We start from the raw sequence: 25,978 nt of genomic DNA, 5'->3' as shown, positions 1-25,978 counted from the left end.
TGGGGTTTTTTTTTTTGCTAGGCACCTGTATGCTGACAATGAAGAGCCATGACATTTATTGTCTGTATTAAAATCAGTCCTCAGGAACAACAGAAAAAGCAGCATTGTTAAAGAACAGAAAATACAGCAGCCTCTTCTACAGGGGGCCGACATATCCTGAAGCAAATATTAAACATACTTTCAAGAGCAACATTTATGCTGTGTAATACAGCCTGTACTTCTCAGCTTTACAAGAAATCAGGCACAGATTTTGTTCAGTTTTCTTACTGCTACTGACCAGCTCAACTATTAATCCAATTTACTTATAGAAAGCGATAAACGTAAGTCAAAGCCTTTTGTTCACAACACCACTAAAATTAGTGTTTGGATCATGAAGCTATTATCAATGAGGAAAATTCTCAACAGGTAAGAAGTACTTACAGCTCAAACTGCATGAACTATATGAGTTTCAAAGTTTAGTTGACTGTCTAAATGATGGTGTTGCCCTCCTAACCAAGGAGGTCTTATCTCCCCTCAAAGTAGCTAAAGCATTATCTTTTTTAGAGAGTGTGAACAGGCTGTAGTGCCTCCTCCACCCCACTTTTCTGATAAACAGAAGCACTGCCAAAAGAAAAAAAAAAAATCTATTCAGACTAAGTTGTTACTTTCAGTAGCCCTACTTGCTGTGTTATTTCCCATACTTATCTGCCACTGAAACACTTTTACCAGGACCAATACTTCAGTTCACAGAAAGAAAACCAAAAAGTGGTCCTTAAAATACAAGTCCCATCCAATCAAAAACTTAGTCATATGCCTGAACTCCTCATGGTATGAAACTATGTTTTGTTAGCAAGTAGCTAACAGCTCAACACTGACTTGTTTTACTCAGCTCCCATGCAGAGGATGAGTGGGTAGGAGAATTTATTTTAATTGACCAACATGGTATCACTCACTCTCTATTCTGATTTTCCACTGATAGAAAAATATTCTGTGAAACAGATAGCCTTGAATAATATTAAGTATAAAATACTTCTGTGGATGCTTTGATACAAATGTCCAGGAGAGGACAGTGTCCACCAAGTATTCAGTCTTATCTTCATTTGTAGTTACTTATTTTTTCTGTGTGTTTCTTTAATGAAGGCAGTTAGCAGAGCAGCTATGTGTTTAAGTAAGCCCTTCTGCATGTAAAACACACTCACATGCCTCTAGTTTGCTAAAGGATACACAGGGATTGCTTTCCTTATATATTAAAACTTACGCATTTTCATTAAAGTTAACCTGTCCCTCCATTCAATTTATTTAATTACTTGAAACTTGGCATTCAGTTTCAGCCATTCATCCATATTTCTTGTCTATATCAGCCAAACCTGATATGGGAGTCAGTTCTTTTCTCCATATAACACACAAGGACCGAAGAAATAAAGCAGTTTGAAGCCACCAAGAAAGATCCCAGGGACAAGTAAGGACATGTGGAAAAATGACAGGCAGCCAAGACTTCAGGCCTACTAACCCTGACACACTCCCTGCAATTAAGGGAAAGGTTTGTAAAAGCAAAAATTTCCTTCCAGATGTCAATTTTAGAAACAACTCAGGAAGTTAATTTTAGTTTTAAGTGACAAAAACATCTGCTGGAATGTCCGTGCAGTAGAACAGATAAGATGCATTTAAGATCATTTACTTAAAAACACTTGTTGGAAGCATTATCTAGAGTAGATCAGCTACTGCAGGAACTGTGTGGGGAAGAAGATATATAGTGTGAAAAAAGTATGTTTAGCTTCATGTAAAGCTGATCAAATAACCTCCTGGCTCCCAAAAAGCCAAACACAAACACATTTTTATTCTGAAAGGCCCCCAGTAGGGGGGACCAAGGGGAAAGCTACTACAAAACCTCAGCAATAAGAGAGAAACAGCAGTGATAAATGCATGTTAAATACTGGCAACTATTACAAAACCTTTTTGTGCAAGGGTTTGGGAGGGTGGTGTCCTTTTTTTAAAACATTTGGCTCAGATTAGATCTGGAAGAATTCAAATAATTTCTTTTTAAGAGGGAAGTTGTTAATGTACTATTCTCTCTCTCAAATCCTCTCCCAAAAAGTTTCCAAAAATTAAGTCCACTCTCAAATCAACCTAACTACAAGAAGTCACATCACCCACATTCTTTCAAACACTGTATGAACAATTGGTAGGATGCGAACTGCATTAAAAAAACAGAACAAGATAGCAGATTGTAAGTGGCACCAGCTTCACCTACCTATATATGAACATCTCAACACTGGCTTCCCCTCTCTATATATGTACATCCTAACACTTATTCCTTGGAACTAACAGATTTATTCCTACATCTCCAAAACCAAAACACACCCCCCATCAAAAACTGACCTCCACCTCCTTGTGCAAACCCCTCACCACTCAAATAATTGAGATCCGGATTGGAACTCAGGTTTTCTAGATGAAGGTAGGAAGCAGTCTTATACTGACTGCTAAACAGCGTTGAGTACTCTCATGTGCAACCCAAATGCAGTTGCAGACCTTCTATTCATCTGAGGAACTACAGGAAGGTATCATGATTTTAAGCAAAAGAAATTAATCTGGTTTATTCTTTAAGTGACTTGTTCCTACGTGGTTCAAACAAAAGGAAGTTAAACAAAAAAGTTACAGCAAACCTAAAGGTGTAAGGATGGAATTAAGTGCTGTCAAAACATTCTGACCCCTCACTTTTCACAGCATCAAGAAGTTAAGATTTCTGGTCCAAAAAGGACACAGGTTGCATCACAGATGATGTGTATTTGACCACATGTTCTCTAACTAGCCCCAGAATGAAGAGAGGCACAAACTGGAGCCAGCAGGTCCAGGCAGGTAACAGTTCTCAAGTCAGAACTGCAATCAGACACAGCGAAGAGATCCCATGCCAGCCCAAATATCGCTGCCACCAGGAGGCTCAGAAATGAGACTAGAAACACCACACAACTCCCATCCCCTGAGAAGGTTCTCTTGGAAGTAAAATTTAAATTGGCTGAGCTCTGGGGAGAAATGGTTTGCATCAATATATTTGTGGACAAATCCCAGTGTGTCACCAAGGTGCCAGGTAAAACACCGTAACGTTACAGCTCAACCTAGAATGTGCTCTATAGCCATTTAGTCACAGAAAATATGACCATACATTCTTATCTATATGCAAAACAGATGTTTCCGCTTTTCTTCAGCAGTAAATTATTAGCCAATTTATGCACTCATTTTACTCCAACATCCTATACTGCCTTTACTACTAAAAGGCAACTCAGAAACAACTTAGGCAAAGGTACTTATTACTTTTCATTTCCCCTTACAAAACCAGTAGATCTTAATTGCTCCTCCAGACACCTCCTCCATATCCTTCTGACAACACAGTGCACTGTTATAGAAACTTGTCAAGTTATTTCTTTTTTATAGTAAAAAGATCAATTCTTGTTAAAACTCTTCAAGACAATGCATGTCAACATGCATCATCATTTTCATATTGATCATCAACTGCCTCCTTTCTCCTCATTGTTTCCAAGGCAATGAATGCAATTCAGCTATCCATCCACCTTTACCCAGCGCTTCTCCTCCCCAGTCTGAACTTCCTGCTCTAGTTCAGAAAGGCACTTAGCCAAGGCCATAAATACCACCTTGCTAACAGCACAAGAGCAGAGAGCAACATGCTGAGTCAGCTGCTTTATGTTACCTTCCCAAACCACCCCATTGCTCCACCCAAGCCCTCATTTACCTTAGTCTTTGCCTAGTATGGGAGGGATATATATGCAGAGGTTGAACCTTGGAACATCGGGTCTCTGACGTTACCACATACTTCAACAGTGACTGCAATTTAACTATTTAATATACCAAGTAATTAAAGCATGTCTTTCTTGCTTCTGTAAAATTAAATATCAATTTGCTGTTTTTACAGAAATTTGGTGTCCCCGTCATCATTCCGCATGTCCAAACCACTCCCAAAGCGGCCTTTTTGAAACACGCTGAAGTCTGGCTTGATCTGTAGCACAAACATTATATTGCCCTTTCACTGAAACTCGAGAATAGTGGTGTCTATTACATCTCATTAACTCCACACCTATTGTCCTCCTTTATCAGCAAGGAAACAAACAAAAATGGATCATTTGACAACATAAAATAAGCACATAAAACATGGATGAGACTTTCAGAATAAGACTCCCTTTGTTCACATTTGAGTGTCTGATGCCAGGCTAGCAATATTTTTCATTCATTCCTGATACCAACAGAAGGATCAAATGACTGGAAATTAAAGAGGCAATTGGAGGCATAGGTCATTAAAGATACATGAAGGAATTAAAATCCACATATATTTTAATAAGATCTATTAAAAAACAGGTGTGTCCATTTTTACACAGCACATTAAATTTTATTTTTACTTATTCAGATTCAATCAACAAAAAGCAAGATGAAGGAGCACATTAGCCTTGGAAAAATATTCTTTATAAAATCATAGCACGACCAACTACATGTCAATCATCCCTTACAAAGTTTTAAAAGTTTTCACAGTTCTCTTTTCAGAGATTCCTGTTGTCTTTTACTCATCGTTAATGCATACTGTAATATCTTAAGAACAGGCAACATCCTACCTGTGTTTTTTGATTCCGTTAGACAGCGACTCCCCACTGCCACAAACCTTTTCTTCAGACATACTTGAAGTTATTGTATCTTTTGAATCCATGCTGTCCTCTAATGAGTAGGCTGTAGTGGTTTCAAATCCACTTAATGATTTTTCAGATTCTGAATCTGCAAAAAAGCAGGTGCATGTTAATGAATCTACTGCCTGTTCTAGACTTCAGTCACTAACAGATCTTCCCTCTTTGTACCAAACTGAAACCTAAGTAGGCTACTGTGTCCTGATGACAGTATCCATTTGGTAAGTAACTAGTACTGCCACAGATCGCTGCAGCTCTGTATCTAGATATAAAAAGATAGGCAAGAAGACAGTACGTTAAAAATCCTCTATCAGAGACAAAATCTGACTTTTTTGTTAAACTGAAGCTACTACAACTTGCTTAGGACAAATGCCAGTGTCACACAGATGTCAGTAGTACCTTAGCTAACTAAGTAAGTTACCTCAACATTCAAGTATTGACTCCTCCTTCTATGTAAGATTTCAGTTTGGTCTAAATTCTTAGACAGTGCTGTTCAGAAACCTGCACATCCCAACTTACTGAACAAGTATCAAAGAACAGAATGAGGTATAACACACAGTGGATTACGTTAGCCACATAAGTCCCAGCAAAGTCTAAATGATAAGCTCACCAATCAAGATAAACTTCGTACTCTGGAAGGTAGTTTAATAGTACAATCCACATCACGACTAAAACTAAAACCAACATCAATGACACCACCTTATTTCCAACCAGTGTTTTGGTCAGGTAGTGCCTGACCAGCTCTGGAGAAGAGACTGTCTCGCTCCAAGTCAGAAAAGTAAGTTTCCTGGCAAAAGGCTGTACTTATGTTTCATGTATTTCTTTCAAACCTGACAAGACTGTCAAAGGATTATCCAACTGCAAGTTCCAGGAATCAAGGCAATAGCTCAAGACAAGTAAAGCAGCACCAATTTCTATCCCATTTGGGAAACCCTTTAGCAGAAACCAGGTACAACACTGAATGGTAAACAGCTTAATGCAAGCCTCACTGTTTCTGAAAAGAGCAAACCCAAACTCCAGTAGACACCATTCCTGCTATGCACTTCTTTCAGCATATGCTACTGCTCTTGGCTGCAAATACCCAGAGGAATAATGGTAAGATTAGTCATTCTCTCACACACCAATTCTAATTCAAAACTAGTAATCAAAACCTGCTGAAGCAGCAGTCCATCCAAAAAATGTATCAGTCACAGCTGCCCATTGCCAGGTGCCTTCTTGTTTTCTCTAAAAAAATGATGCCAGCAGCTTCTCCAGAACATGTTAATTATCTGTTGCTTTGGTGAAGGGGACAGTGACAAGAGGACTTTCTACTACATCCAGATCATGGAAGTGTCAAGGACAGGACAAAATCCTAATGAATGGATGGGCTGTGCCACAATGTCTCCATCCTCTCTAAAGGGAGTGAGACCTAGAAGCATAAATTGCTTTCATTAAAAACATCCATCCCTATCCTCATCAAGACAGTACTGAAATTAAGACAGTTGCTAGGGAATGAAAAGAACTGCCAGCTGGTGCTGAGAATATGTTAAAAAAGGGGACTGGCACTCCAAAGAATCTTCTCACAAGTTTCCCCAAATTTGTCAGTCTAGTTCTGTGCCAAATTATGATATAACATATGAAAGCATTAGTTTGGTGGGTACTGTATATAACAAGTAGGATAAGGAAAATAATTTTTACTGGTGGACAAGTTTGTTACATAAAATACAGATTTTCCCAGAGATTGTAAACCCAGTTAGTCAGGAAAACATTGTTGCATATCCAAGTATCACAGAGGAAGAGACAATCTAGCAGTGTAACATAACTTAGGCCTCAGCATCCTGACCACGTGACAAGCTAGAAATCCCTTCAAGGGAAGTATTTCCACCTCTTCGTTGAAAGAGCTGCTCAACTCTGGCAACAGTTACGATGTCAAGAAAAGCACGAAGCAAACCCTGTAACATAAAGCAAAGAGTCAGCCTCCTGTAAGGCTCCTTTCTTTTTCCGTACCACCTGGGACTATCTTGTTTTCAGACAAGAGTCCAGGACACACAATTCCCTCAATATGAGTTTCCGCAACAGCCCTAGGACTCCAGAGGCGGAAAGGGAAGAACAGGTAACCTTCACCAGTACCGCTGACCATTCTCTGGTGTGCGTCTCACTGTAACAAGGATTTTTAAACACTGCATGTGATCAGTTCTCCTAATGCTAGCCTTACAGTGCTGAGAGACAATTATGCTGGACTGAGCTCAGCACCTGCAAACCTCTTCAGAGCTGTAGACACTGACCAGCCAACCTTTTCCAGGGCACGAGCCTTACTTAATACAAGAGCACGCTATACAGTACAGTAGAAGAATGAAACCAGACGCTGTTGTAAGAAATTGCTCTCTAGAGACATCTCTCCCATCTTCATGAGAAATGGCTCTCATTGAGAAAGTACGTCTACAACAGCTCCTTCCAAAGATACCAATCTCCAATCCCTAAACCTCAGCTGCCTCCTTTGACCCAACGGGCTTGAAAAGCCTTGAAAGTTTGTTTAGGTGTCAGAGTGAACAAGCCTAGTATTGTACTGTGGGCACAGATCAACAGGCAGCTCAAACTGAGCTTTTCCCTGTGTACTTGCAGCTAACTCTTTTCTGAATTAAGATTTGCATACTCCCCCATCACTGCAAAAAAAGATATATATTCACAAGTTGCTACAGAGCAGCTGTCAAACAGATGACTAGGAAAAAATGAGATTTTTTTTTTTCTATTGAACTTAAGGGGGTGTGGGCTGAGGAGGGGGGAGAAGGAATAAGAGTCCCTGTTCAGAAGCCAAAATTTTTAAGTGATCTTTAAGACAAGACCAGGCTGACTAGGAAGCACTCCAGCTCATGAAACCTGAAGTGTCAGGGTAACAGTAAAAACAGCAGCTACATTTTGCAAGAGTGGGAGAGCAAAGGGAAACAGCAATGACAGAAACTTAACTCAAGGGAAGTTCATCTCCTATTGCAACAACTGTTAAGTCTTCAGTTCCAGATAGAAAAGTTTGGCCAATGTACTTGATTAATAAAGACACCTTTCTAGGTAGGGTTTAACCATGGGCAAGGTTGGGTCTGAATTCTGACCAGATGTTTCCTATCCCTCTCTGAGATATCTGAATTCATTCTTTTAACTATATTCAAGGTAAGAAGTCCACAGCCAGTCGTGTTTTCACAAAGGTTGTGGAGTATTTTTGATACATATTCAAAAAAAGCCACTTGGCGTGGAAGAAAAGGGCAGTAAGTTTCTGTGCTTTCTTGTACAATTTTTACTTTTAAGTAAGCTGATAGCTGGAGACAAACTAGTAAGTGACAACAGCAACAGAACTAGTCTACTACTACTTGTACCATTTAGGAGCATTATTTATAAACGCAGTACCCATTAGTGGTACATAACAGTTGAAGCTGTACTGTGAGAGGTTGGCTTTAGTATAATCTAAATAGTCCCATAGTTAAATAACTACCTTTTTGGTAAGATCACATCTATGTAAAACCATCAATACCCTCTGAACACACACACACACACAAAACCTGTGTTTGCAGAAACCCCCCACCTCTCAGATAAAACCTGTTAAAGAGAAAAATCAGGACAGTTCTAAGCTCTTCTCAAATTGGGTGTGAAATTTGCATATAATCGGGGAATCTTATCTGCAAGGCAAAATCCAAGTACCTTCATCCTTTCTTAACCCGCTCAGCCATTTTTCAGCGTTGTGGATGGACTCTGCATTTGTATGCCATTTTCATATGCTTCCTGAGATCTGTATACTTAATCAAAGCTAATAACTTCTCCAGTTCTCTAGATGATAACATGGGTCTTATTAAATTTTGCTACTTGTTTAGCACTTTCCTTCCCCAATGCTTCCCCCTACTTCTGCTTTAAACATAGCAGAAGAGTTTGACACGTTAAGCATTCAATCCTGAAACCGACAGCTCCAGCAGTCCATATGCTATTGAGTTTAATTACACATTTCCACCACTCCCATGATGAGAGGATCAGTGCACTGGGAAGCACTGTTAACTGACCTGCTATCGGAGTTTAGATTAATAACACCATTAACTTTGCTGTTCTTAACACTGGTGGTAATACAAAGTAACTCCCATTTCCTGTAGGTTCTTCCTTTCTCATTCGGTGTCTACTCCTCTCCCATCGCAGAGATTTAGGAGTTACCACAACAGTCAGAAAGCATTGATAACAGCATATCACTTAAAAATAAAAAGAGAAGAGGCTTCGGCAAATAAACTACTACTTCAGTAAGCAATCTTACCACATTGCAAACATTTTCCTCACCCCAGTTTTGGCAAAGAGGGTATTTCTGTAATGGTGCCCACAATTTCTACAAACAGAACTAGACAACACAGACTTAGCAGTGATCAGTTTAGTCTATGCCAGCATTAGCAGGTAGCATGGCTCAGTTGCAGCAGAGCTGGAAGCCAAACAGATGGTGCTGAGGACTTGACACCTGAACTAGATACATTCCTGGTGGTGTTCTCTTCAAATCAGCTCTACTCTCCTACCATGGACTGAGTATCCAATAGCAACCGGACTGATTCAGCTTCATTCAGGAGTCTGGTTCATGTAGTCAGATTGCTCTACAACCTGAATCACAGCATGGTAAATGGTGACAAGCAGCTGCTGCGGTGAACATATCCCTTCTAATACACTGGTTCAAAAACCTGTCTGAAAAGTCTTGCATTGCTCTGAATTGTCACAGCTAGAGATACTTTTGTTGAGAGTAAAAAAGTGTCTAATATGTAGACAACATTCTTTTAAAAAACAAAACAAAAAGCAGCAGTGGTTTCTTCTTTCAACCTGTCAAGTCAAAGCTAATGATGCTCAGAGTGCTCAGCTCAAAGTGCAAACCTAGTTATGCAATACTCTCACTTCTAAACTCACTCCTACGGTGGAGATTTGAAAATTCAGAGAACTGTAACTAGAAAAAGGTGGCAGAAAAAAATACTCTAGGAAAAAACCTAGACAAAATACTCTCAAAGTAGTGGCATTTTTCCACTGAAAAACAGTGCAACTTTTCACATCACCCTGCTAAAATACACTAGTGCTTGCTCAATCTCCTAAACAGATAATTCATTAATACATCTATTTATCCAGAATCGGTATCATTTAACTTAATAAAGTACTATCGGATTGCAAATCAGGTTTAGCAAAAGCTTTGAAGACAAAGTCCTAGTAGTTTAGATTTGAAGAGCTCTAAGTATTTAGCTTCTGACAATTCGGCTTAGTCACTGCTCTCTGTTATGAAAATATTTATGATTATTTCCCCTGTCTCATTAGCCCAAGAAAGATGACCCCCATTCCCAAACTCTGAGCCAGACTCCTCTGCTCTCACTGTATTCTTGTCATAAAGACAAGAAGCCCTCTAGCTGAGACTCCACACCCATAGCAAAAAAGAAAGTTAGAAAGTATTACCAGGATCCCAGTGATTAGTGAACAAAAACCCCACCCCAAACCAGACCCGCAAAAAACTAATTCCTTTTGCGCTGACGGTGAAAGTCTAACATGCATCCAACAGCCAGGAAAACATGTCACATTTCCCTTTCTCTAGCTCCCCCCCCAAAAAAATATCAGAGTTCCCTTCACCCAAAAACCTTGAGACAGACAGGACCCTAATCACTGCAAAGCAGTGAATGTGAACAACCTAGAGAAGAGAATTTAACACAAGTCTGATGTTGACAGTCAAGAAAGTGAGTCTGTCCTAGAAAATTATTTAAATTGCAATCAAGATGAATTATGTCAAGTAACTTCTCCTGAAGGAGACAGAATTAACATATGTTATACATATATGTAGTTTTTAATATATATATACACATAGATACCTATGTTTAACAAGTTTCACAGTTATACAAATCTACTCAATGTGATTTGTTTGCAGCTTCAATTGACAGAACACCACCTCTCCCAACTAGAGGAGGCTTTGGACACTTTCATTCAAAAAGCTTTAGAGACCAGGTCAGTGATGAGATATATAAACCAACAGCTTTTTAAAGCTGAGTATTCTCTCATACACACAAAGCAAGCCTGGCTGGAAAGACTACATTCCAGCAGCACCAGATGAACAACTATTCTCTGCTTTGTTGTGACAAGCAGAAGAGCCTCAGGCCCTTCAGCAGAACTGTTCTTTTGGTTCTGGTTGTGGAACCTGTTTCTAGTGTTCTTCAATCTCTGCTCCTCCTTGAAGGCTTGATAAATTGGTTACTGTGCCAAGCAGCAAAGTCTGCTGCTGCTAACGCTGTGTTCCTCTGCTAGAGCTATACTTCAGCACACCTTGCCTGTTTTTATTTTCTGCTTAAGTTGTGAATTGCAGAACACCTATCAAGCAGTCTGGGAACGTTGCTTTTCTCATCTGTCAGAAGCATCAGACAGTTCAGCTCACAGAAAAAGTAACCCCATACTTGCCTGTGAAGTATGCCATCACAACCTAATTATCTGCTACAGTTAGACTATGTTCACTCTCAGGATTTTCCAGATCCTTCACAGCTGCAGAAAGCTGTGTGCTGCGAGGTCACCCAGTTAAAGCTATTACCGAGCTGCACTATGTACCGCCTCTCTATACAAATGCCATGTTACAATAATCTTATGCAGTTCAGAGTTTTCCAAAAATCACTATTTGCGTGTTTTGCACACACAAATATGAAATACACTAAACTGAAGAGCAGAGAGGGAAAGAAAAAATATTTCAAAAATGCACACAATTTCAATTCATCCTTTTCTTCCACCTGTGACAATGTACACAAAAGTGAAATAGAACAAGCCTTTCTTAACCTCATTATCCCTCAAAATTAGTGATTTTTATGGACCAATCTTAATAACAAAAGAAAAAACAGACACCACCATGCAGAAAGCAAGTCAGAAGACTACCAGATACAGTTACATCTCCTAAAATAGGAGCCTTAAGTTTTGCTATTTAAAAAAAGGGTGTAGACACCCAAGCAGAGCTGTCATGACTGCCCTGTGGTTTTGTAACTTTTTGTCATGGTAAGGTGAAACAATATGATTCTACAGGTGAACTCAGCCAAAATTTCACAGGTCTGCTCATAAAGCACATGAAGCATTCTCTTAAAATTAGTTCCACGTTAGAAAGACAGAGATTTCACTTGAAGTGAGATTGTTCCCACCCACCCCACCCCCCCCCGCATTCAAACACACATGCTGGCTACACACTCACATTCTGGACATCATGACTTACCTGAAACAGCATCATAGAACTGCTCTTCACTGATGATGCTGAGAGGTGGAGATCCCTTAACCAGAGACTGCTCTAGTTCATGGTGTTCGGTAGCTAGTGTCTCTAATGCTTCTGACAAGATCTTGTTTTTCTCCTGCTCATGCTCCAGTTTCAAATTCCTCACCTATAAGTAGATACATGTATGAATAAAATCTCATTCTCTCCAAAGTATGTGTAGCTGGAAGCTATTCAGAAAATAGTCTAATAAATAAATAATTGGCAAACAGCTGGAATTGAAACCATATGGATTAATGAGAATATTGCAGTATTTTTGTGATGACAATAAGGTTGTTACTCAGCATTTTCAGTAGAGAAATCTGACAAATAAGATGACAGTAATAAATCACAATTGCACAAGTGAATTCAAGCCAGATAACTATACCTTAAAACTGCAGGGAAATACTTACAACCCTACCTGGATAACCTTAACTATGGAGTTAGCGATCAGTTTCTACATGCACCGAGCTCCTTGTACTAGTCTGCTCTAATTTGGGCCAAGCAGCATCATCTAAATTGAATTACAGAGCAAATGTGAATGCCAGCAACTGAACTATGAGCTGCAACTGAACTATGAGCTGAAAACATTTAACCCTGAGGATTACAGAAGGAGGTTAAAAAAAGAGATTCCTCTACTAACTAGTTTAAGGTTGATATAAACAGCCCTCCCTCCTCGCTTCCAAAACAGTTTACAGAGGAGCCAGTAGCTGACAAAAAAAGAAGCCCAGCCACCAGATGGTGGACTTTTTTTTAAGCCCACACATGCAATCAGCTCCAGAAAGGATGACGCTATCCAAGTTTTGAGTCCAGAACTAGTAACGGGAGAGCAACATGTCCTTCCTTTTTCCTCCTTGGTGTTTTTTGTTTTTTTTTTTTTTTTTTTTTCCTGGTGCTTTCCCGCCTCCTCTTTCTGCCAGGGAGGGGAGAGGGCTGTAGCTGAAGGCTCAGGAAAGGCCTCTTCCTCCCAGCCCAGCAAGGCTTCAAGTGCTACTTCTTCAGTCCCTAAACCATTGGCTCTTTTCCTTTCTCTTCCTTTCTCCCCTCCAGTCCCTTTTTAAAAAGCATCCCCAACGCTTGTCTTGTCCTCTAGTTTACTCTCAAAGGTCAGATTGCAATGCTAATTCCCCCTCCACTAAGAACATGCGAGGACATAACAATTAATCTCTTGGAACAGTTACAGGGACAACTTACACGCTTTCCTAAACAACTTACACGTATACCAACACTACCTTTTTGAATCTAATTTAAGAACTGTTCATATGTCCTATCTAGTTACATTTTACATTAAAGCTTTACTTTGGAGGCTTCAGCCCCCTCAGTTACAACAACCACTCAAATAGCGGATTTAGAGTCGGGCACAAATGAGGGGGGTGCAAATTTAGAGGCTAGAAAGGAGATATTAAAGCAGATTTGGCACTTCCAGAGAAGAGTGTCTATGCTGCAGTAACATATCCTCTGGAGAAAGATTTATAGAAGAAATGTTCACCCCTTCAATTGTACCAAATACTACATCAGCTGGTTTGGCTGCCAGGGTCTGAGTGTGAAGGGGCAATCCAATTAAATGATAATTAAAAGAGTATAAAATTGGGTTGCTAATTTAAAGCAATCAAACCAGTAAGTCACTTACTGTCTAATAGTTTTACCCTGAACAAAACAAAAAGAAGTCTGGACTAGTTACTGCCACTTTCATTTAAAGTTCACTCTGACAGTACCAATGAAGCCAATTACCGCAATGTTCCATACAAATCAGATGTGCCACTGCAAAAGATCTCTTATTAAGCAGTTTCTGCAGGGGTTACATTTTGATGCTATCAAATAGTTAAGGAACCGCCCATTTAGAGAAATAGCATCAGTATTTCACTCTCCTGAGAGAGGGAGAATAGAGGACTGAAAATAAAATGGTACTTTTCATTCTTATTAAGCAGCAAAGTAAAATCAGTTATTAAAATTGTATTTGCCATTTTTTGCAGTATTGAATTAGATGCCTTTATGCTCTAATGTTTTGTTTTGATAAATGATTTGAGTGATTTAAATCTTTCGGTAGAACTTAAGTTGCAATGTTATTTGACAGCAAATTGAAAGAAAATCGAAACCTATCTAACAAAACCCAGATTAACCTTTTTTTTTTTTTTTGCATAATCTAAAAGCACGGTAGCGTGACTAAACAAGAAGCAACAGATAGAAGCTTAAGACACCACACCTCCCCCCCAAAAAATCTTTCATTGACTTTAAGGTTCCTCTGCCCTATCATAATGTACAGCTATTCAGAATTACTGAAGGTATACTAGAAATAAATTCTCTTTTTGGAAAATAAATAGCCAGCTTTACAGTAAGGTTCACTTTTCTGTGTACTTCCAGGCTTCCTAGCTGCCAAACACTTACTAGTGCAGCAATTACACACTACTAGTAGGCAACAAAAAAAAGCCTTTCATCTATTGCATAAGCAGCATACCACTAGACAGAAGCCAATGAAAAAAGAAAACACACTTAAGTTTGTTGCTTACAAACTTTGGGATGTTCATTCACATCTGAATGAACTGGTTTTAAAGCAACCTTAATTCAATACTTGGGGGACAGAGATGAAAGTCCAATATAAAACTTCTGTCAACGGTACTGAGCTTGCGGGACGGACGCACATTCAGAGAGCCTAGAGGCGGCTCTACAAACCTCTACAGCCTTGTACTCAGTGAAGGGTAAGAGCTTTGAAGCTAGTGGTCTGGAAGTACCGTCTGTAACTACACTATGTCCTTAAGCACCAAAACAGTGTCAATGTAGGAACGAAGAAAAAAAAAAAATAGTTCCACTACCATTAGTGCGGTAATAGGTTCAAGCTAAAGGAGGGTAGATTTAGATTAGATATTAGGAAGAAATTCTTCACTGTGAGAGTGGTGAGGCACTGGAACAGGTTGCCCAGAGAGGTTGTGGATACCCTCTCCCTGGAAGTGTTCAAGGCCAGGTTGGATGGGGCTTTGGACAACGTGGTCTAGTGGAGGGTGTCCCTGCCCATGGCAGGGGGGATTGGAACTAGATGATCTTTAAGGTCCCTTCCAACCCAAACCATTCTGTGATTATTTTCACCTGTGCAAAAGCAATGCTTGCAGATGTAGAGTTAGTACAACCTTCATGTACTCTACTTAAAAATGCAGGTATCCCTGGAGAAATGGCCTTGTTTCAAGCATACTGTTTATTTTTTAAACACAAAGCAGCTTTAAGCAATACCACCATTTTGTCACCTTGTCTTTTATTATTGACAAGATACACCTCCTAAAACCTTCTCGCAGTAATTTGACTGTAAAGGCAGGATGTTTTGGTTTGGTTTTTTCCCAGAACCACACACTCCGTTCTTCCAAGCTTAATAAGAAACATGCAGGCAGATTGGCACTATTTTCCAAGTGTAAGTTTATTGAACATAACTGACCAACTGAGTGACAGGTTTTCCCAAAATGTAAGTAGATTGCTGTTATGCATAATTTTGCCATGCTCTATTTTTCATTCACAAGACTTGGCCAATGCTTAAGTTCTGAAGTTAATTATTCCATCTTCCTAGCTATTCCACCACCATTTTTGGAGATTACACTTCAGTTTTATCCCTTTTCCCAAAGTTTTTTCTTCCCCCATCCTGTCTTTCTTCAGTGTCCCAACACAAACCCAACTGCAAGATTACAGAAGGAACCTCCAGACTAGTTTTAAAAATGCTTATTAAGACAAAATCTTTAGGATCTGTATATAAAGCAGGAAGACTAGCAGGAAGACTAGCAAAAATGACGACCACCACAACCACTTTCAGCATACCCATTTCAGTCTATTAAACTGGATGCACATTTTTCAGTGGAAGAACCATCTGCTTTCATGAAATTGCATTAGCTGAGTACTGCACTATTTTACACAGCAACACAAATACTTATATAAGGTAGTAAATATCACAAAGTGATGCAGGTATCAGTGTATGCACAGGTCTGGAAATCCAGTCTGAGTGTACACAGGAAACTATCAGAAGAGACAGTTTACTGACAGCCTGCGTAGAGCACAGCTTGTCATCCAGCCATGTGGTTTCTGTACCTTTAGTAGTGATGCCTGGGCTGAGAGACAGATGGCATTTCACATTGTACTGGGTTCAGCTCCTCATCCTCCAGCTACGGAACGGCTGCCACCTTTTTGATCCCTGTCACTGGTCCCCACAATGCTGGTGCCACCATCAGCGTTAAAAGCTTTCCACTGAGCTTCACAGGGACAGCAGCACAGAGTGCTCTAGCAAGCCCAGCATGAGCCCAGATGAGTCCCCAGTCTTCAAGTGGTCAGGCTTCCTACCTTACCCTTGTCAGCAGCTATTCTGCACAAGAGCAATTATAGTTATCAAAGTTGGACTTGTGCTTGCACTGTTAAACAATGACAGCTAAGATCAGTCTTGTTCTCCTCTCTAAAGAGAATATTATAGTGAAACTTCAGATTTATAATTGCTGATGGAAAGTATCTAGCTTTGTCTCAGAAGTAAACAATTAGTCATTAACCTTACAGTTACAGGCCCAGCTATAACCTGGTACACTGACACAGAACCAAGACTTCAGTATCTAGGTCAGTGCAACAATTTATTTTTTTAAAAAATACTTCTCCACTGAAGAGGTTTCATATCCAAGTTCTGGTAACTGGTTTCACTTTTGGTTTAACAGATGCGAATCTGCTTCCAACAGCTTCCCGAAATATTTGAGTCTTTCAGGCTGCAAGCACTGAATTGTGAGTTTAAATAGTAGAATTGAGTTATTTAAGCAGTCAGACCACTATTTATTTTTTAAAAGGAAAACAAGCTATTTACAGACATTTCTATGGTCTTTCCATGCTGTTAGAAATCCTGCTAAGCACAATAGCATGGCTTAAAAGTTAACTCCTTCACTACATATTACTAACAGAAAGTTCACGTGCTTATTCCAAAACATCAAAAAGCTTATCTGTGCATAACAAACACTAGTCCCATTCCTTTCTGTATTCTAAGCTTCCACAAGGTAGGTGGGAGACTAGTAACATGCACCACACCACTATTTCTTTTTTTTTTTTCTTTTTTAAAGCCTGAGGTCTTGAACTATATCGGCTCAGCCTGCAACCAAGGCTTCTCTGTCCATCCTGAAGACATCTCAGTACAATACACAAAACACTTGCTTTGTTTGGTGCTGGATGCTTTTAATTTAAATTAATGCCCAACAACAGTGGCACTTTTGTAGGGTAAGAAAGGGTCACACCACTGTATGCCCAGCTAATAAATGATCATCTCAGCAACGTGCTATTGCAGCTGCAATTAAATCCTAAAAGCAAACAACACATAGCAAGCAAGGCACAGAACAAATACAGACACCTCAACAGGTAGCCCTAGTTGGGCTACCTGCCTTTAACATTAGAAAAGTAACTTAAAAGACAGCATACCTTAACTCTAGGTTCTCCTAGACTGAGAGAGAGAAAAGAGACTTCACAACACTGCAGTGTGATTTAGTTGAATTTCACTCTCAAAAGCACTCAACTTCAGCGTTAGGGATAAGAATGCCCAAAATATGCAGACTTTCAAGTTGTGTAGGAAGGAAGAACCACCTCTTTCACATAGCAACCACCAGGGGATCTGAAGCCCGACTGCCGGAGTGTCAGTACGCTGTGTACCAGTTCTGCTCTGCAGTAAGCTGAGCGCAGGAAAGTAGCTTGTGACAATGCCTCAGACTACTCAGAAGCAGGGTTTTGGTTTTCAAAATGAATGGCTTTGTCTAACTGCCACAGAAATTCCATCCTCCCCAAAACGTCACCACTTACGGGACGTTTGCCGCGAAGCACAGACGTAAAGTGCAAGTTTTCAGTAGCAAGCTGAAAGGACTAGTTGAACACCTGGCTGGCAATTCACACATAACCAAGGAAATAGAAAAACGCTGCTATAGTAGAACTAACAGTTTTCTGTGGACATCTCCTGACATTAAGAAACGTAATCCTGCTTTCTTTAATGAAGTAAATGCCAAGCCTGCCATTTGTTTCACACTACATCTATTTATATGAAACTGTTAAGTTTCCAGGGTCAGCTACTCCAACAGGACATAACTGCTGAAAGAGAGAACCTACAAAGCTTTGCCTTGTAACGCATTACGCTATGGAAAACTACTCACAGGAAGCACTAGGAATCCAAATTCCTTCCCTTCTTCCGTCATCTTGATGCCAAACAAAAACCTCTCCAAAAAATCTGAGTCTAACAGTGCAAATCACAACCTCAGTGTAGACAATTTGATATGCACACTGTCTATTCTAACAAGACAAGCTCACATAGTTGCAATTTTGCTGTTAGTACAATACAGTCCCTATCGCTAGTGCCTCCTTGCATAAGCCAGTTCTTTGTGATGACCAGTTTAAACTAGCATTGAGTAAATCTGTTTTTCTTTTACATTTAATGTAAAATGAGAACTACGTAGTTTTGAGAAGAGTCAGGTCTGCCTCCATGTCTTGAACAAAACCTGCCTTTTCATTTCGTCATGGAAGAAATGTGAAGATTTTTAATATCTTCCCCGAGGCACATCTATTTAGAAATGGAACAGTTCTATATATTTTGTTAGCTAACTTTAAAGCATGCTACCACAGCACTAATTCTACAAGATATGCTTCTATAAAAAAGGGAGTTTAGATTTTTTGCTACCTAGAGCAGGACTAAGTCGTTGCTTAAGCTACTACTGAAGTGAAAACAGAAACCAGTTGCTCTCATGTGGAGTTTTCATAGTTTTAACCACATTTGAGCTTCAATAGAGGAAGTTTTCCAGAAAGAAAATAAGTTAAAAAAAGGCTTTTCACCTCTACTCATGGGACTACTCCACTCCCACTAAGCACACATTAGTATATGATATGAATATGTATAATCCTGCTTTTCTCCTAATCCTCCCCCCTCTCCCCCCCCAAACAGGAACCGTTTTAGTTTCAGCACGTTTCTTTGCAAGCATGTCTCAGGTATTTGAAGTACAAGAGAAAGGAATGAGTGCTTTATGAATAGTCCTATGACGTATCATAAAACTGCAAGTGTGACAGCTCGCATTAAAGCAAAAACAAAGCATTCCCAAACAGATGCAATTAGTTTCATGTAAAGCATGTAAATATTTTATATAAAACTTTTGGAGTCCTTATCTGTTTACACATAGGCTTTTCCACACTGAGTCCCCCTGCTGACTCAACCACCACTCCCCATCACCATTAACCACAAGGAACTTGTGACAAAACATCTGCTCTCTTAACATATGCTAAAGCCCTATCTTAACATATGCTAAGGCCTTGTATCATAACCCTTCATTTGCTGAGTAAATTATGTCTTGTAAACTTCACCATAGCCTTGGCTCACACCCCAGGGTACAGAGGACTGATCCAGACAAGTCATGCTTTACTTCAACCATTGTTTCTTGCTTAGGTTTTCTCTCTCCGTGCTGTAAGTTTACCGTTTATCCAGCTTCAAAGATCTCCAGTTAAAAATAGAATAGTTAGCGCTTGCCAGTGACTTGAACTACTGCTGGTGCAACTACTGAAATACAAAACAAGATGTGCTGAGTTAATCAAGGAGGTAAACTGAGCTCACTAATGATAGGTAAAGGGTTACTTACTGTATCACAAGACAGCATCAGTCTTCATCTCATAAGTCTGGCCAGCTGACGCTACAGCATCAGAATACCACATTGTACTGAGGTCATCAAATTCAAAAGAAGAAAAAAAACCTCAGAAGACTAACATAACATTTTGCTTTCTTTCAGACCCATATACAGGAAACACCACCAATAAAGCTCCTTTTTGTACAAAGGCTGAAAGACCCCAATACACACAAGCAAACCCCATACATATAAATTTGAAGCCCTGGCAATCTATTCACTTATATCCCAACTCAAAGCCTATAGAAGAAACCAAAGACTTCATAAATCAAGTCATAAGACTCTGCCTCAATCATTCCCCAGATGAACACAAGGATGCATTGTTAGTCAACTATGAACATTGACCTCAAAAGTTCAAGGGTACGAGTTTAGCAGGGCTGATTTAGAAAAGCTACATTTCCTTCTTCTACGTACAGTGTTATAATATTCCTCTATATTTGACTTATTAAAAAAAAATAAGTTCTGCTAATGAAGGAAAGGACCATAAAACTTAGAAAAAGACAGTGGAACCACTGCTAGAAGCAAGAGCCAAGCTATCGTCCACACAGAAGAAACTCAGACTTTGGCAGGATCATGTCAACACAGACATCAAGGCAGTAAGAAACTGTTACTCAAGAGAAGAGCCAGAGATGCTGAGAACAGTCACCACACTTCTTCCAACATACAAGTCTATTATAAAGAATCATAATTTGAGACTGCCTGGATGAATGTTTTCTGAACTATCCACATGCTAGGCACAAAGACTGTTTGCCTCCCACTTCTCTCTCCTAAGGCACTAACACTTCCTCCTCAGCATGGAGCTTGCTGCCTTCCTTACCCTCTCTCCTGTTTCCACATTTAGCTATGTCAAAGTTTGCTTATTTGGAGGTTGATGAAACACCACAGTTTTAACCAGTGGAGAATGTTGCAGTTCTGAGCCAAGAACCCATCTAGGAGTGAAAAAACTGCAAAGACTTCATTTCTGATTGCAGATTAGAAGGATGGTTTGGCTTAAAAGCTTAGGTTTAAGCTTTTCTATCAGAGAAACCGCTTTCTTCAAAGTGATTCTGCACCGGTCAAGACTTAACAGAGCTCTTCTGGTTTGTTTCTTAAGTTAGACAATGCCAATTCCAAGTCCTCCTCTCAAAATTATCTGGTTTTTTACATTGTACTTGGACAACTTAACAGTAAACTGATAAATCTCCTGAAGTCTTAGGTTGGAGAGCTGCAGAAGTTGCCAGTTTCCAGAGTGCATGCTGTCCCTACTCGTGTTTCAGTATTATAATAGTGATTAGTCAAATATCAGGACTTTAAACAAAAAGTCTTCTGATTTTGTCACTTTCTGTTCAGTATTGTTTCTATACTGAGTAAAGTTGAAATTAAATATGGCTGCTATTCACATCTGCCAATAGCTTATGCCAAAACAAGCTGCAAGTGAATGACACCAGCAGTGATGTACGTGGTTTGGGAAGCTCGTTTCAAGCCTGCCCGCAGCAGGGGGGTTGGAACTAGATGATCTTTAAGGTCCCTTCCAACCCAAACCATTCTATGATTCTAAGTTGCAGAGCTACAAGATTACCAGAAAAAAACCACACCCCAAATATATTTTGCTGCCCTAGTGAGATTAAGCATCTATTTCCTAAGAGGCATACGCCACAAGTAACCGTACCTAAATTAAGGGTCTCATTCAAGCTGATGTATTACACTGATGCCAATAGGACCAGAACAGTATATTGCTGCACGTTTGCAGATCTGGTAGGGACTTTTTTTGTGTCCTTTCCCTTTGAGAGACTCTGAATATCTTTGTAGTTTGCTAGTCTCACAGAGACACCAGACTTTAAGATGTAAGGGTTCTTAAGAACGCACACAGGAAACATTTCCTTTTTATTCTTAAGGACTGTTTTGAAAATAGATCTTAAGGCAGTTTTGATCTAACTACTTCCCTTAAGTATTCTTCGGTATACACCGCTCATTACTTTGATCAACCCCTTTGTATCCTCTTCCCCACACTTCTTCCCAGTTGGATCACAGCGAATGTGTGTATTAATGTTTTCTCTTTGAAGCAACTGTCATGTTTTTACTGTTTTTGTTGGCTCTTGCTGGCTTACTAATGCTGCTACACAACTGGACGTGTTGTTGACTCAGAGTGAAAACAGCTTCCTATTAAAAAATTAACACTTCTGAAGCTGGTTGTCTGTTCTACAAGCTCTGCATTGGGAATCTTGGTAATTATTCATGAAGAATAACTGACAAGGTTTTTAAAAAGCAATTCCAAAACAAACATGCATGCTGCACAGTTGTTCTGCATTAATGAAAAACTCAGATTTGCTAGTTTTTATTTCATTTTGGATGCTAACCAAACTAGTTAAAAATCAAAAAAAACTCCTACGTAGGCCAGAAGTTGATGGTGAGTTTCACAATGCAGTGCTGGAGTTCTGATCTCCAAATGAAATCCACCTTGGAAAACATTCTCATTTGCCATAGTCCAGAAGAGGCTCTTCTCAACTTTCCAATATTAAAGAATCAGACTTCATAGATAGACACCAACGCAAAAAACCCACTTCAGATTTTAGGAGGACTTGCAGCATTAAGAAGCTTGTCTCTTCTTAATCACGGTTTTCCTCTGAGACGCTGTTTTGTCCTTACCTCTAAGCAGGCAACAGCCAACAGACACCAGCTAAGTCCTGGGTAGGCTTAAGACATTTCCTGAAATTAGACTGTCATATGCAAGTTAATTTGGCAGTTAGGGCAGACAGATAACTATGCTTTGGGCTACGGAAATCCAAATTGAAAGGTCACAACCTTAGATGAAATTAGCAAAGAGACATTTGCATATTGAGAATGAAATCTGAAATACTGCCTCCCAGTTCTTGTTTTTGTTAGAAATAATCACTAGAGTCTAAAACCACTACGATTATCCCAAAACATGATACCTACTGATATATTACAAGGAGACATTATAGAGCACCATTATTGACATGCAGAACAGCTAGATAATCCAAATATTCTCACTCAGTGAAACAGATCATCTCTCTTTATGAATGATCTCAAACACTTTTGCCTTTATCTGGGGGTGGTCTTTGTTGTTTTCACTTTCTCTGTTGCAAGAATTCAGTGTGTTACTCATTGCTACTCAGATCCTTCTTGTGCAAAAAGAAACTAAAAATGAATTCAGTAGATAAAGTAAGCCTGCTTCTCCCTGAGATACATAGTTAGCACTGTAGTGAAGCAATTTACTGATAGATCTTCTACTTATTACTACCCAATATGGAATCCAGTAGCATCCACAGTTCAGAGGAAGAAGTTGCCCCAGCTTAAACTTCTGGTAAGCTCTTTTATGAACTTCTGCAATAAAAATGATATGAGGACTGGAGCACCTCTCCTATGAGGACAGGCTGAGAGAATTGGGGTTGTTCAGTCTGGAGAAGAGAAGGCTCTAGGGAGACCTTATTGCAGCCTTCCAATACTTAAAGGAGGCTTATGAGAACGACGGGGACCAACTTTTTAGTAGAGCCTGTTGTGATAGGACAAGGAGTAATGGTTTTAAACTAGAAGAGGGTAGTTTCAGACTAGATACAAGGAAGAAATTCTTTACAGTGAGGGTGGCGAAACACTGCAACACGTTGCCCAGAGAGGTGGTAGATGCCCCATCCCTGGAAACATTCAAGGTCAAGTTGGATGGGGCTCTGAGCAACCTGATTTAGTTGAAGATGTCCCTGCTCATTGCAGGGGGGTTGGACTAGATGGCTTGTAAAGGTCCCTTTCAACCCAGACTATGCTATGATTCTATGAAAAAACACTGGCTGCTAGAATAAAACTAGAAGGTAGATTTGATTAAAGTCTAAGTCTAAAGGAACACCAAGAGTTCTTCCCACCCCAAGCTGAAGCAGTATCCAACAGCCTAGAGTGACACATTGAATCTAAGAAGCAGTAAGGTGTATGTGGGAGCAAAGACAATAGTAAAAACACACTGATCACATGTTATCAGCTGATCTGTGACACATGGTTTCCTGAGTTGTCTAAAACTACTGTACTGTACTGCCTCTTAGCTACTGTGTGGGTGTCTGAGGTTCAGGCTAGAGAAGAGAAGGCTCAGGGCAGATCTCATCAATCTATACAAATATCTAAAGGGAATGTGCAAAGAGGATGAAACCAGGCTCTCCTCAGTGGTGCCCAGTGACAGGACCAGAGGCAATGGGCACAAACTAAACCACAGGAGGTTCCCTCTGAACATCGGGAAACATTTTTTCACTGTAAGGGTGACCGAGCACTGGCATAGGTTGCCAAGGAGGTTTGTGGAGTCACCATCGTTCGAGGTACTCAAAAGCCATCTGGACACAGTCCTGTGCAACCAGCTCTAGGTGACTCTGCCTGAGCAGTGGGGGTGGACCAGAGGACATCCAGAGGTCCCTTCCAAACTCAACCATTTTGTTATTCCGTGAGATTAGAGTTTAGCTGTTAGCCTGAAATGTGGCTTCAGAGCTGGAGGAGACACAGGTCAGACAAAACTAGATTTCTGCTATCCACAGGCACAGATGCAACTGTCTAAGGTTTCAAGCCATCTTAAAGGCTCAGTCAGCTCATTTTCATCTCAATTTGATTTGTCTGACCTTGAAGCAAGGTGTTTCACCAGAACAACAGACAGACAATCCAATTTGCATGCATGGCACAGAATACTTCTACAATTAATAGTCATCTTGGCATTTCCAGAAAGATATACGCTACTGACATATATGGATTACCACATTACCTAGAGGAGCTACATCATTATCTTGACAACTTAAGATTATTTCCCACCACAATGATAAAATCCCTGTGTGTGACTGCTGCATTTGTTCACGTCTATCAGTTTGAACCCTCCAAGTTTCTGCAGATGCTCTTCTGCTATGGTAGATCTGCACAAGGCCCAGAGGCTGATGCTCTGGACAATTAAACTGAGTGTTTCCAGACAAGGTGAGAGTAGTTTCATTCTCCCTAACTTTTCTCTCACCGTAGCTCTTGACTCAAAGAAAGGGACCTGCAACAGCAACACTATTAAATGTCAAGATTTATAGGAAGCTGTATTTCTATTCAAGGGTCAAACGACATATCTGAACAAGCTTATGTTGTGGAAAAAGTGTGGCTTAGGCAGCACAAAACTCTCTGAAGCAGATGAAAGTTTATAGTCTACTTCTGTGACTAAACTGTTCTACTTCTAAGCTAAGGAGACCCCCTACATTAGGATGTACACTGCAGGCTTCCTTCGAGCAAGCATGCTTTAAAGCTATTCTCAAAGTCTTATAGTGTACCTATAGATCCAAGAGATATTGTATCGATGTCAAAGTTTTAACATTAATAATATAGCAGTGACAAGTACGAGAGGAGGGAAAACATCCTTATTCAAAAACACTGATTGAGTCTGTGTTTACCTGACAAGTGCCTTAGCATAAAGCTATGCAAGCAAAGTAAGCACATCACAGGTGTCACTCCCAAACACATTCTATAAAGATGACATATTCAGATGAGGGCTAACCTTATATCAAAGCTGGACATCCTCTTTTACTGGACTCTTCATGATATTCACAACAAACCAATACACTTCATTTGTAAGAGGCCCTCTATCTTACCACTCCTTTGCAGCGACATTCAGCTCGGCTCTTTACTATAAATGGAGAATCATTTGCTTTGCGTGCGCTTATCAGCTATCCTTGTAGGACAGCATATACCTGCATTTCCCATTTGTACATAACACTGAACACATTTATTTTTAAAGTATATTATTGATGCATTTAAAAAGGGGTAATGTTAAGAACAATACAAGCACTCTTTGGAGAAAGAGGTTACTAACGGTTCCTTGATGACCAGGCCTCCAATGTACCTTCAAGGAAAAAAAAAAAAAACCACAAAAACTTACACCACCAGTGATTTTCAGTACATAAACACTTTCCAAACCCAGCCCATTTACCAATTCTAGTGATAATCTCAGTGACTCAGCAGCCAACATTATACAAACGCATTTCTTCACTGGACAGCACAGCAGAGATAACACACTTGTGAATATTAATATGAAAACCAAAAAAGCTTTTAAAGTCATTGGCAGTCTGGGGGAGAGAGAGGCCAACAAGTACGCGTTCAGTTTGAGATTAAAAATCAGAGAAGAGGTCAAATTCCACAATGGCTTACCTCTATTATGAAAATGGTATCAGCCCTGAGGAGTCATTGAATAAAAAAAAGTGTAAAAAAGCAGGTTTTGTGGAAAAGCCATGATTTTGGCCAGGTGAAGTAAAAAAACCCCACCCATAAAAAAACACAACACACCCTCCCACATATACTAGCACAGTCTAAATAGGAGATCATACATTTTTTTCTTCATAGCTAGAAGACCTCTATATTTCATGGAACCAGTAGTGACTAAAATACACCAACTAAAAACACAGCAAAGAACAGCAGAAAATTTTAGACTCAACCTCCTTTATTCAAGCAAG

General features: G+C 39.8%; 1 protein-coding gene across 8 annotated transcripts in view; it reads right to left on the bottom strand.

Moving 5' to 3' along the window:
• Positions 1 to 25,978, bottom strand: part of OSBPL1A (oxysterol binding protein like 1A) — a 77,901-nt gene that overhangs the window by 16,225 nt on the left and 35,698 nt on the right. For all 8 annotated transcript variants that reach the window (XM_054814175.1, XM_054814178.1, XM_054814176.1 and 5 more), the window contains 2 exons: positions 11,860 to 12,022; positions 4,596 to 4,752 (listed from right to left, as the gene is read on the bottom strand). In XM_054814175.1, the coding sequence (XP_054670150.1) occupies positions 4,596 to 4,752; positions 11,860 to 12,022 (320 nt within the window). The remainder of the gene's footprint in view (positions 1 to 4,595; positions 4,753 to 11,859; positions 12,023 to 25,978) is intronic.

The sequence above is a fragment of the Grus americana genome, chromosome 2, assembly GCF_028858705.1.
Source record: "Grus americana isolate bGruAme1 chromosome 2, bGruAme1.mat, whole genome shotgun sequence".
Classification (NCBI taxonomy): Eukaryota; Metazoa; Chordata; class Aves; order Gruiformes; family Gruidae; genus Grus; species Grus americana.
This window is presented reverse-complemented; position numbering and strand designations above follow the sequence as displayed.